Source organism: Colletotrichum spaethianum (genome assembly GCF_022836535.1).
Source record: "Colletotrichum spaethianum MAFF 239500 DNA, contig15, whole genome shotgun sequence".
NCBI classification, from domain to species: domain Eukaryota; kingdom Fungi; phylum Ascomycota; class Sordariomycetes; order Glomerellales; family Glomerellaceae; genus Colletotrichum; species Colletotrichum spaethianum.
Genome location: NW_026054785.1, coordinates 142,146 through 154,575, shown reverse-complemented (window position 1 = coordinate 154,575; position 12,430 = coordinate 142,146). Strand labels below are relative to the sequence as shown.

At 51.2% G+C, this 12,430-nt stretch overlaps 2 protein-coding genes across 2 annotated transcripts; both read left to right on the top strand.

Moving 5' to 3' along the window:
• Nucleotides 1–9,250: 9,250 nt before the first annotated feature.
• On the top strand, nucleotides 9,251–10,207 carry ColSpa_06299 (uncharacterized protein; the record flags this gene model as incomplete). The annotated part of the gene is made up of 2 exons (XM_049272511.1): nucleotides 9,251–9,528; nucleotides 9,604–10,207. The coding sequence occupies 2 exons, from the start codon at nucleotides 9,251–9,253 to the stop codon at nucleotides 10,205–10,207; spliced, it is 882 nt and encodes a 293-aa protein (XP_049128468.1).
• A 1,236-nt stretch (nucleotides 10,208–11,443) lies between these two features.
• On the top strand, nucleotides 11,444–12,430 carry ColSpa_06298 (uncharacterized protein; the record flags this gene model as incomplete). The annotated part of the gene is made up of 4 exons (XM_049272510.1): nucleotides 11,444–11,536; nucleotides 11,639–12,197; nucleotides 12,251–12,313; nucleotides 12,366–12,430. The coding sequence occupies 4 exons, from the start codon at nucleotides 11,444–11,446 to the stop codon at nucleotides 12,428–12,430; spliced, it is 780 nt and encodes a 259-aa protein (XP_049128467.1).

The window sequence follows — 12,430 nt, the reverse complement described above, 5'->3', positions numbered from 1 at the left end:
TGCAAAGTCGATTAAAGGGCAGCCAACCTAGAGCAGCAGCATTTGAAGACCTCCAAAGGCTCTCTATTAGTCAGGAGGCTAAGCTGGCAAGCTGGGTGCAAATACAGGCTGACCTCGGGCTTGCGCCAACGCATCAGCAAGTCAGAGAATTTGCCCAGCGTATCCTGAATGCGATGGGCGATACCTAGCCTCTAGGAAAGAGATGGTTAGATGCCTTTATACGAAGAAACCCATCTATCAAGGTCCAGAGAAGTCGATCTATTAATTCTAGACGTGTTAATGGGGCATCTACTGAGATTATCAGGGACTGGTTCAGATATCTCGCAATCCCAGCAATATCAGCCATCTAACCAGCCAACAGATACAACATGGATAAGACTGGTATCCTTGAGGGCCAAGGCGCAAATGGGCTAGTGCTAGGCAGGGCAGAGACCAAGTCTATACGGAAAAAGCAGCCTGGATCGCGAGCCTGGGTATCTATTATCGAGTGTATCTCAGCTGAGGGCCTGGCACTACATCCTCTTGTGATATATAAGGGCAAGACAGTCCAGCAGCAGTGGTTTCCTCTAGATCTTGGCCCATATGATGGATGGGAGTTTACAGCAACAGAGAATGGATGGACAACTGATGAGACTGCTGTTGAGTGGCTGCTGAAGGTCTTCTTGCCGCAGACTGCCCCCTCCCAGCCTGATCAGGCCAGACTGCTGGTCCTGGATGGGCATGGGAGCCATACAACGACAGAGTTTATGTGGCAATGCTATATTAATAACGTCCATCTGTTATTCTTACCGCCACATACCTCCCATGTCCTTCAGCCACTAGATCAGTCAGTCTTCAGCCCAGTTAAGGCAGCCTATCGTAATAGGCTCCAGCCTAACCTCAACCAATGGAACGATTCAACTATAGTAGGCAAAAGACACTTCCTATCTTATTATCAGCTAGCGCGCCTAGCTGGGCTGACGAAAAAGAACATTCTAAGTGGCTAGAAATATACTGGACTATAGCCTATTTCTACAACTAGACCTCTTTTGAGCTCTTTGCTGCTACCCAAGGCAACAGCACCATCAACACCACATAACAAGGCTACCCAGGATATCCAGGGTATCCAGGTTACTCAGGGTATAGATAGATAGGCATCTGCTGTATCTGCTGTTGCGTGGTCTACGCCTAAGAAGATACGGGATCTCAACAGTCAACTAGACTTATTCAACAAGATGGATCAAAGTATCGCCACACAACGCCAACTATTCAGAAAGGTCAAAAAAGGCTTCCAAGAGCAGTCCTTCCAGCTAGCTACTGCCCAGCACCAAATACAGCTTCTCCAGGCCCAAGTTAGCAATACTGCAACAAGGAAGAGGAAGACTGTCAAAATCGACCCTAATACTAAGTTCGCTAACATCAGCGATATACGGCAAGCCCAGATCGAGGCTGGCGAAGTTGAAATGGATACAGATGAATCCAGCGCATCTGATTGCCCTAGCGAAGCAGAAAGCTGTATCATAGTTGCATCTGGGCCTCGGCGATAGTTAATTGAAATAGGTGGTTGTGTTGCGATAGCCTCGTTTTTGGGTGGCCGAAAAGCAGGGGTGGCCGAAAAGTGGGTGCTTTGACTTAGTATACCAGCCACGAACAGTTCAGCTTTATCTGAGAAAATAGCAAATGCATGATGACCCTCAGGTGGTTAATGGCTAAGGCAACTAAACTGAAATAGAACATCGAAGAACTGATCAGCTACATGTAACCCGATAACCATTATCACAGGACGCGTGGAAGTTCGGTATTTCTGTGTGAATCTACAGTGTCTGGTCTCCAAAGATGCAGCTTAATTAGTGGATAGGTCTTGTATTTTGGCCACAAGAAGATAAAAGAAGAAGCAAAATACCGGCGGCTAACCTTTCGTCTTGTCAGGTCCTATCGTATACGCTCTGAATAGCCTTGCTAGCATTACCTCGGCTACGCACCATGTTGCCTGACTTGATAAAAAGGGCTAATCTGAAGCGATGCGACGTAATGACGGCCCCGCCTGTCGGCGCAAAAATAGGTCCATGCCTCGTTGCGTGTCTTCCCTGTCCCCCGTTGACTGCCATTCCGCAGACCCGGTCTCCTACCTGCACTGACAACTAGCTCTGTAACATTCTTCGAGGAGACTCCGCATCTGTAATTGCGGACAAAAATTTGATCACGTATCTTTGATGTTTGATTGACGCCATTTGCAAAGAACATGCGTGTTTGAAGCTACCACATTAAGAAACCTAGGCAAACTGCACCGGGCCGGTAGCCTAAATTTCGGATATAGCGGCTCACCGCCAAATTTGTGGGCAGATCTCTCGCACAATGTTTTTTCGATACCTCTTAAGAATCTTGACTCCTCAGTGGCTTTCCGGGCAATGCCGCGGACTTTGACTTGCAACACCATTACCTGTCGCAAATTTGGCAAATCGTTTCTGCCCACTATTCAACATGTTGACAAACATTGATGAAGAAGAGAACCTCGCTCGAATGCAAAAAGGCGAGCTATACTATGCCTTCTCTCCTCAACTCGTCGCAGCACGTCGCCGTTGTAGCCAGGCTGTGGGCAGACTCAATAGAGCTGGAGACTTGACACGCAGAGAGATAGCCGAGCACTGGAAAGAGCAAGTCACAAACCCTAGGATTTCTGCTCGCTTGGGTGCTTGAGGTGGTTCATAAGGTTGTGAGCTGACAAATCTACAACCAGCATCACAAACAGCGACCAATCCCTGCCCGCCCCTGGGGCGACGGAAGATGAAGAAGACGCCATTCTGCATGCGTACCCTTGGATAGAGCGCCCGATTAACATTGACTACGGGTACAACATCAAGGTCGGCAGCAACGTCTTCATCAATTTCAACTGCACGTTCATCGACACCTGCACCATTTCTATTGGAGCTCGGACTCTTGTGGGGCCTAACGTGTCTTTTTTGAGCGGAACCCATCCACTCGACGGACATATTCGCAATGGAACCAGTGGCCCAGAATTGGGCAAGCCAATTTCAGTAGGTGAAGACTGTTGGCTGGCGGCAGGTGCTACGATTCTGCCCGGAGTGACTATTGGCAAGGGATGTACCGTCGGGGCGAGCAGTGTTGTCACGAAGGTAGGCAACCAAAAAATCAAATCTATGTCTTAACTCAACCACCCTGCTTCCCACGCAACCCCGCATACCACGCAGCCCCAAACCCCCATCAATATCACCATACCCATCAACAACATCCATTATTCCTCATCCCTACCACCTACCCAGATGCAACTTTCTGCTTCACTAGATAATTCAGATCCACTGGATTCACTTGTGCTACTCTCTGCTTCGCCAGCAGCAATTTGCGCCCGTCGGATATCCTCGATATTAGCGAACGTCGTGTTAGGGTCCGTCTGGACCCTTTTTCTCCTGCCTTGTTGCTGACTATCCGTCTGGGCCTGGAATGCCTGGGCCTGACGCTCTAGGACTGTCAGTCTATAGGCCTGTTGGTCCCAGCCTTTTTGGACCTTTCTAAATAGGTGGCGTTGGGTGTAGATTTCTCGGGTATCTTGCGTAAGCTGGTTGAATAGGTGCAGCTGACGCTGAAGATCAGCAGACTTACGCGGGGTTGACCATGGGACTATAGATACAGCTCCATCCCACTGCTGACTTCCTGACTGCCCAGCTGTCTGGCCGTCTAGCTGTCTGGCTGGCTGGCTGGCTGATGCCTTAGACACGAAAGGGCTAGATAGAGGTTGCGCTACATCAACTGGCCATAACCCAGTGTGTTTCCAGCCGCTTTTAATAACCTGGATAGTCAAGGCGTCTAGACGTGCCCTTCTATAACAGTCTATAAAGTTCCTCTTGCCTGTTACAGTTGAATCGCTTTGTATATCTAGGTACCCTAGATACTTCCTATAGGCTGCCTTAAGAGGTCGGAATACTGACTGATCTAGAGGCTGGAGGACGTGTGATGTGTGCGGCGGCAGAAACAGGAGGTGTATGTGGTTCCGGAAGCATCGCCACAGAAAGTCTGTTGTTGTATGGCTATGATGGGCGTCTAGAACTAGTAGTCTAGTATCTGAAGGGTCCTCTGGGACAGTCTGAGGGATAAAGACCTTTTCTAGCCATTCTAGGGCATTCTGATCAGTTGTCCAGCCGTTCTCTGTTGCTGTGAATTTCCAGCTAGCATAGGGTTGAAGATCTAGAGGAAACCACTGTTGCTGGACTGACTTGCCCTTATACATAACAAGAGGCGGAAGTGCGCGTCCTCTGGCAGAGACGCACTCGATCAGAGATACCCATGCCCGCGATCCAGGCTGTTTTTTCTGGATATACTTGGTCTCTGACGATCCTAGTACTAGCCCATTGCTTCCTTTGCCCTCGAGGATACCAGTCTCATCCATGTTCCATCTATTAGCTGGCTTGATGGGCAGGATTGCTGGCAGATCAAGGCGATGAAACCATTCCTGGATAATGTCAGCAGTTGCCCCATTAATTCGCCTAGCGTCAATTGCCCTGCATCGCTGGGTTCTGATAGATGGGTTTCTGCGAAGAAATCGCTGCATCCACTTCCTCCCAAGTGGTCGCTGCCCATCGCCCAGCATGCGCTCAGCCAGCCCTTTGACTTGCTGATGGCAAAACGCAGAGCCTAGGGCAGCCTGCTTAGATATCCACTCAGCAAGTAGACCTTCCTGGTTCTGAGATAACCGCTGCAGTCTACCAAAGGCAGTATTTCTAGACTGGGTACCATGGAGACGTTGTCGTACAGTCGCCTCTGGGATGCCCCATTTGCGACCTGCCCCGCGGATACTAAGCCCGTCAGCAATATCCCAAAGTGCCCGCTGCAGCTCATGTTCACTATACTGCTTCATCTTATAGTAAAAAAGATATCCTCAAAAAATGGCGTTGTTTGGGGTAGAATAGAAGATGTTGTGATAGTTAGAAAAGAGGAGTAGGTTTTATGGTGACGCGTTGTTGGGCTGCGTGGTATGCGGGGTTGCGTGGGAAGCAGGGTGGTTGAGTTATGTGTTGCTAAACTTCTTGCTAGGACGTTCCTGATTATCACGTGGTGGCTGGCAACCCTGCGAGAATCATTAGGAAGCTCGAACCCTCACCAAGCGATGCTATGAAGACTACATGAGACACCCGAAGCATATTTAATCCCCTTTTTTACTATTGTCAGCGCCTCAATCATCTATGAAACTATTTGTGCTTGTTACGCGTTGGAGTTGAATCGTCAACGGAGACTGCAGGAAGAGAAATCTGCCCTTATAAAGGATTTCAGTTTACAATGAGAATCTCTTGCAGAGTACATTGCCGAAGAGTGAAACCTCCTTTTGGCGAAACACAGCCGTGTTGCCATGCGAGTTCCGACCTCCAGACTCATTAATAACCTTTTGTAAGGCAAACAGTTTAGTTTCTACAAACGCGGCTTTCTCCGGTCCGTAAAATGCCGTAGCCATTGGATCGAATGCTTCGTTAGTGAGATGCTCGTGTCCTAGGGATTAGTCTAAGTTCAAGCCCGATGATCATGCCGTTGCACCATTGTCAGTGCGGGCTTGGGGTTTTGATGTGCAGTAGGGTGCTCAGTGGTCCATGGACGATACCCTCTAATACTACTGCATGCTTTTTGAACAAGCGTATTCGTGGCGTGACTTTTTTGACCACAGACAGAGCAATGAACATCATCTCCTCTACCTCACATCGACTATAACTGCCACTGCGCGGTGACCGGAAGCCCCGCATTTTCTCCGTCATGTTATGAAAAGCTGTGCATGGCGCCGGAGTTCGCTGTCCCAATCCCGAGGCCAGGCAAATTTTATGGACAGGCTACAGGACCCACTGTCAAAACGCATATTCGCTGTCACTCGGGTGACAAAAGACAGCGCCGGTTGTTTTATAGGGGAGTTGCAGTCAAGGCCATGACTTCCTACTAACAGAAGTGCAATAAAAATGAAGAAAATTTCCTAGAGTACCCCAATGGCTTTCAAATTGATTTCTATTTTTTTTTCTTACAAAATCGGTAGATTTGATGGGGTTTCTTGCTGATGGAAAAGCTGGCTCGATTCGACAACCGGCGCTGTTTTTTTGTCACCCGAGTGGCTGTACATGAATTACACAGTAGGAATTCATTGCGCGAACCCTACGCCACTTCGGACCCCACGCGTACAGCCACCTGGCACTACGCCGCATAAGTGCCACTCATCGAAACCTCAGGTTGGGCCCATTTCCGTGAGCATGACACCTTGCGGCAGTGGCAAGATCAGTGGCTCGATAGACACGAGGAACAAGCCGAACCCAGCGACGCCTCCTGTGTCTTTGCCAAGCTGGCAAGGAGCTTTTCTGGTTCTCGGGGCAGGATGAGTCGGCTTCAAATAAGAACAAGGATGAGGATGAGGAAAGACTCTTGCGGTGCTGCGACATGAGCAGACCTGCAGGCGCGATCCTTGATTATCAAGACAGCAGACGCAATCCTGGGACACGTTACGGGGCAAAACTTCATTTCGACTCTGCACCTTGGCTGATGAGAATGTTCTGCGGGATGATTTAATTGAGTGCAAAAACGTCTGCTGAAAATTAGGAGCCAGTGGTGAGCCACGAAGTTCCGACTAAACTTATAATCATGATCGAAGGGCAGTATCTCAGACCCAATGACAGACCAAGTACTCAGCCTTCATTGGACCAGATCTGAATTGTAGTGAATGGCGCCCGCCCGAGAGGGTTAACCATCAGCACATGCACATGGTCGACTGGGACCGCATGCGGCGTGACTGCCTTCCTAGAATTTGCGACGCGATCAGTAAACTGGAGCATTTGGTTGTGCATTTATCACATGACTAGGGAAAGACCCGGTGTGTGGTGGTGGGAACAAAGATACTATGTAGATCGATTGCTCACATTCTATATCGGACTTTGGGACGTGAGCTGTTTCCACTACTGAGGTGCTATGGTCATCAAATATCGTTTCACGGAACCGACATCTCAACCTTTTCTCGAGTTGATGGCTGGTTGGGATTCCGACTCATGGGTCAACAGTCCACAAGTGGCATAAGTGTCGATCAAGAAGTTTCTTTTTGTATCCTATAGCTTTGTCTTACTTCTTTCTATGACTTCCAAACAATGTGCCCGTTTTGTCTCGGCAGACGGCCTTTGTCTTCATTGTGGACCCCTCTGATCCACGTTGCTTCTGCGCAAACCTTTAGGCCGGTGATGTTGACAACGATATAGTGGGGAATCCCCGTCGGTCTTCCGTCGCTATCTGAAAAGGACGTTCCGTTGCGTGGCCAAAATGCTCAGACAAGTGCGAGATCTTTTTGGGTGCTTACAAGTCAATCGCTCTTAAGACAAAACAACATGTCTCGCAATGTCATGTGAGGGTGCACAATCTCTGCATGGGAAAGGTTGGCAGTTGAATCCGCGTCTCATCAACATTAGACAGTCTTACCCTTCGCCGAAGGACGAGACCGAGATACTGCCCGTGGACGAAAACTGGACTCCCCTTGCACATGGACAGATATTAGTGAGGAATCCGCGACAGGCGCGCTTTGGGCGTAATCGTCCCACAACTGTAGAAACCAATTTTCCGTTCTGTCAAGCTGCCATTACTGTGCCTCTGATATGGCCTGAAAGCGTCATGTGTTTATCTTTGACTGCAGTAATTAAGCGCCATGGAGTCCGGATTAGGCTTGAGCTCAACGGCCGAGCTGAGCTTTACAGCTGACCAAAAAGCTTGGCGCGTAAGCTGCATGTAGCTGGCTGCGCGATGACCCTGGGAATCAAGCGGATTGGGATTCCTTCCTGCTGGTTGTGGTGCGCCAATATCGTTCTCCGTCTCACGTCAATTTCCTGGCAAGATGTTAGTACTGGGTGTTGAATGTTGGCACCTAGAATCTTCATCTCGATATTGGGCCAGCGTAGAGCTTCGCCAAGACGGAAATAAGGCATCCCCTCTCATGGCGGATCTGGGGTCCGCAAACCCGTGCCCCTCACGTGTAATCCGGTTCCAAACGCGCGACCCCTGTGTAACTCTGGTGGAGGGCGAAATTAGCTCCAACAGAAGCAAAATGCGCTGGCGGGGAACCCTATTTCCCACCGGCTCTCCTCTGAGATAGTAAGACTTTCGAAAGCGTGGTCGCAATGGGCGTTTGGTACAAAATCCAAATGAACAAATTTCCTGCTACAGTTGCTCGCCGACTCGCCATCATCGTGCAGCGTGCCGCAGGCGACAAACCCCGTATACCCAATTTCCCAAGCCTGCGGGACTTTTGTCATGTTGCTCCCTCGGTGCCCGAGTCAGAAGGCAGCAAGCCGTTTAGCCAGAGGATGTCGACATTGCGGCGCGGACGCTCCTGTCAGGTCGTGGACCATACCTCATCGGTGCAAGTGTATTTGCGGTGACAGATGAGTGGTTTAGCTGGTTCTAACGCCCCAGGCGACAAGGCTGCGGAGCCGGAAGGATTTCTGCGCCATGGATTAGCAGGTTGGACGCAGGAACAGAATCAAAGAGAGTCGAGAAGGGAATAGGGTTGTCCAATCAGCGGGGAACGGGGATAGCAGGATGCAGGAACAGGAAGCATTTGGCATGAAAAGCAAGCCTACCTCAACGCCGCAAAGCCAACCGCCAGCCCCTGCCGGGGGCCCATTAGACCGGTTAAGTGCAGCCGTCGGCCGTCAGCGGCCTGGTTTGGATTACCCCCTTTATCAGACAGCCACACCAATGCAGCTGCAAACCGAGCAATTCGCGGCTTGTCAACGATTCCAAAAGAGAGGCCGAGAGTAAGATTCCTGCCCAGGCTGTGCCGCACAGAGTGCTCAAGGCTCTCGCTTAATTCGACGCTACGTGAAGCCTCCTAACCATTACGAGAAGTACCATCCGCGCTGCGCTGCTGTATGAAGTGACAAGTCCGCCATCGTGAACCACACATTTGCCCCTTGCACCTTGGGGTTTGAGTCCAGCAAGCACAACGCCGCCTATGGCCAGATACGAACGTCCTTCGCCCGTGTCGTTCGATGAACTATCACGGCCGTGAGGACCCGGGCGTGTATCCACAAGCATTGCGGCGCGGAGCACCCCTGGAGCCAGGCTGCCTGCTTGCAATCTCCCGGTTCTTGGGCTTTTGCCGCTGTTCCTGTCATGCCCCAAAGTGCACATAATGGCCGCGGTTGCCCCCCTTTCCCTGAACTGTCGGACCTCCAGGAGTCTCTCTTTTTGTTCCCTCACCGATCCCAGTCACTCTTTTGTATCACAGTCCGGATCCGAAAAACTCCCCAAAATGCGTTTCTTCGCCGTTGCCCTCGCCCTCGCGGCCCCTTTGGTCTCGGCCATCGAGTTCACCAGCCCGTCCCTGAACTCTACCGTCACCAAGGGCTCCAGCTATGAGCTGACCTGGAACACCGTCGACACTGATCCGTCGGCCTTCAGCATCTTCCTCGTCAACTTCGTCAACTGGCCCCCTTCCTACACTCTTTTGGCTCAGGACATTGAGACCGCCGCCGGTGCCGTCTCCGTTGAGGTTCCCTGCTCCACCCTCAACTCCTACGGCTACCAATTGTAAGCACAGTTCCGTCTCCTAATCGTTTCTTGAGCTGTTTTCTCTCCATTGGGTCCTGAGCTGTGCCCCATTAGCCTATTTCTCGACGGGGGTATATCTGTCCGAGTCATGCGCTGCAACACAGCGTCCTTAAATGAAAAGCGGAGCGCGCACCTGAGAACCAGCAGGGATTTGGATCGTGGGAAGAAGGCAAGCGGACTGACAAATCACAGCAACGCCATCAACGGCACCAACGTCTACGTCATCTACGCGCAGACGCCTAAGTTCTCCATCTCCGGAGCCGACTGCACCGGTCCCACCACGCTGCCCCCGGCTTCGCCTTCCACCTGTGCGCCGCCGAGCACCGTCACTGTCACGGTGAGCAAGACCCTTTCCAAGAACTCCACCGCGACGGCGACGGGCGGTTTCTCGGCGGCCCAGAGCATGATCACGACCTCCGCCGCCGTCTCGGCCTCTTCTGCACCTGTCTTCCATGGCACTTGTCCTGACACCATTGGCTGGGCCTCAGACTACCATCACCCCGTAACTCTCACTAAGCCCCCTCACCACCCCAACGACACCCGCTACCCCCAGCCCACCAAGGCGCCCTACCCGACCGGCGATGAGGATGTGACCACCATCTACCACACCACTTACCTGCCCTTGGAGTTGGCCCCCACTGGTGCTTGCACCTGCTAAGTGGAAGCTCCTTCTCTGACAAGCCCCCTCGACAATTTAATCAACACCTTGGCATGAAATGTGGCGAAACGGAAACCGGAGTGACATTTGGGGAAGAGGTGTACTTTTTGTGTCTCGCTTGAGGCAAAACTTCTTGGACGATGGTGGTTTGGTGTAATATTTTGGGCAAAAGCATAGAAAAAAATGAGCACAGGCGGCGGAAGTGTGACGGATTTTAAGATCACTTCAATCCTCCCTCCTGAGGCCCTTCTAACTACCTTCGCCGCACTTCCGCAGTTCATTTTGTGTGCTTGTTATCGTGTGCGCGTTTTACTTCCTTATGTCTCAATGTCTTACGACGCAGATAATACCAGATACCAAGTGTGACGAAATACGTGCTAAAACCCCAAAGAGTCCAGGGCCACACCCTTTTGATTGAGCGCCCGCCCTTCGGAAACTTGCGAAGTAGAGTTGCAGACTGGATAAACGCAGGCCACCCCGGCAACGCCAATAATAGCCTGCGCTGCCACAGCTCCGTGACGCCAAGACGTGCCGAGACGGTGGAGGCGGCAGCAAAGTCGCCCCAGAAAACCACTTGCGGCGGCGTCCGATGTTACCCAAAACCGATTCGCTATCATGCGGGCACCACCATGGGCGGCTTTCGTCCTATTTTCTTCCACATCCTCCATCTGACGTGTGTTTTGGTAGGCCTCTTCTCCGTGAGCGGGCTCTAGAGACGTGAACAAAACACAGGGCCCCTACGTGTTGAGCCCGGCAGGTTGGATCGCTGGGCGCTACGGTAAAAGTTGTAGCGCAGGAAGGCAAAACCTGGTCCGAGCACGACGCAAGTCCATGCAGCAGAGAGCTTCATGCGGCTCGAGATCTCGATACCACGTTCTATGGCCCTGGTTCACGACCACGTCAGCCTGTAGTAGGCAGCAGACTCTCCCGAGTGTCGCAAGGAAGTTCTTGCCAGGGCATGGGAGACATGCTTCCGACGACGGCTGAATTCTATGTTGTTCCTCTCGTAATATGTGGAACAATGTACCCGGTCCTCTCGTTGTTCCGCAGACCGTTCATCACTTCTTTGCATCTCTTTTGGAACAATTTCATTCTTTTCTCTCTTTCTAGTGGAACTAAAGCTTGACGCTTTTTGACATATTTGTTTTCCTTTTTAATAATTCATTCGCTGCTGTGCGGCCCGTTCTGATTCATCCGAAAGCTTTTTGTCTCTTGCTCCGATTTATCAAGGTCACAATGCGCTTCGGTTCTGTATTTGCCTTCGCCCTTTTGGCACTTGGCGAGACTGGGCTTTGCGATAGCCAAGAAAGCCAGTCAAAGTTGTTCTCGGTAAGTTTTTGTGATCCAATCTTCAAATGCTAGCAAGAAAATCTCGTGTCTTCTATAGTTGCCTTGCTATCTGACATCGTAAGGCTAACCCACGAACCATAGGGCAGTGTCGCCGGCCGCGCTGCAGCTCTTGTTAGAACAGACGTTGACAAGCCTAGCGCACAAAAAAGACAAATCAGCTTCGAAAACGGGGGGATTAACCTCGGTGGCCTACAGCTCGGTGGCAAGAACAAGGGCAATGGTGCGGGCCAAGCCTCGGAGACTGCAGGCAATGTCGCTGGCAACCGGACCGCCAACAACAATGCCGGCCTGACCATCGGGGGTGTTCAACTTGGGGGCAAAAAGCCTGCTGGGGGAACAGGCAATAGCGTCCTTGACGCCTTCTTGGGTGCCGCCAACGGGGCCAAGAAGAATGGAAACGCCACTGCAACAGCTGAACAAGGCCTTGGGTCGAATCCCGGCGAGGCCGCGAAAGCAAAAGAAGCTGCTAAAGAGGCTCAACGTCAGGGTAATAGAACTGAAGCGGTCAACCCCGCGAGAGGGACGCAACAAGCCGAAACTGGGCAAGCTACTGAGGGACAGCCGAAAGCCGTGGCAGAGTCTGAGCAGTTTAAAGACAACCTCGGCATCATTGTAGGTGCTAACGGTCAAGTCCAGAATGGTAAGAACTTCTGCACTTAGACCTTCTGTACATTACTAACAATTGGGGACTAGTTGGCGGCGACCTCGGCATCACGAAGGGCAGCGATGGCAGCACCTCCGTCGGTGGCAAAGATGGTCAGTACAAATACGACTCAACCCACAATCTGAATCTCCTAACAAGCGACAGGCATCAACATCAGCGCCCGTGGAAATAGCGAACAAGGTCAGAACAATGAGATTGAGCAGGAGTAA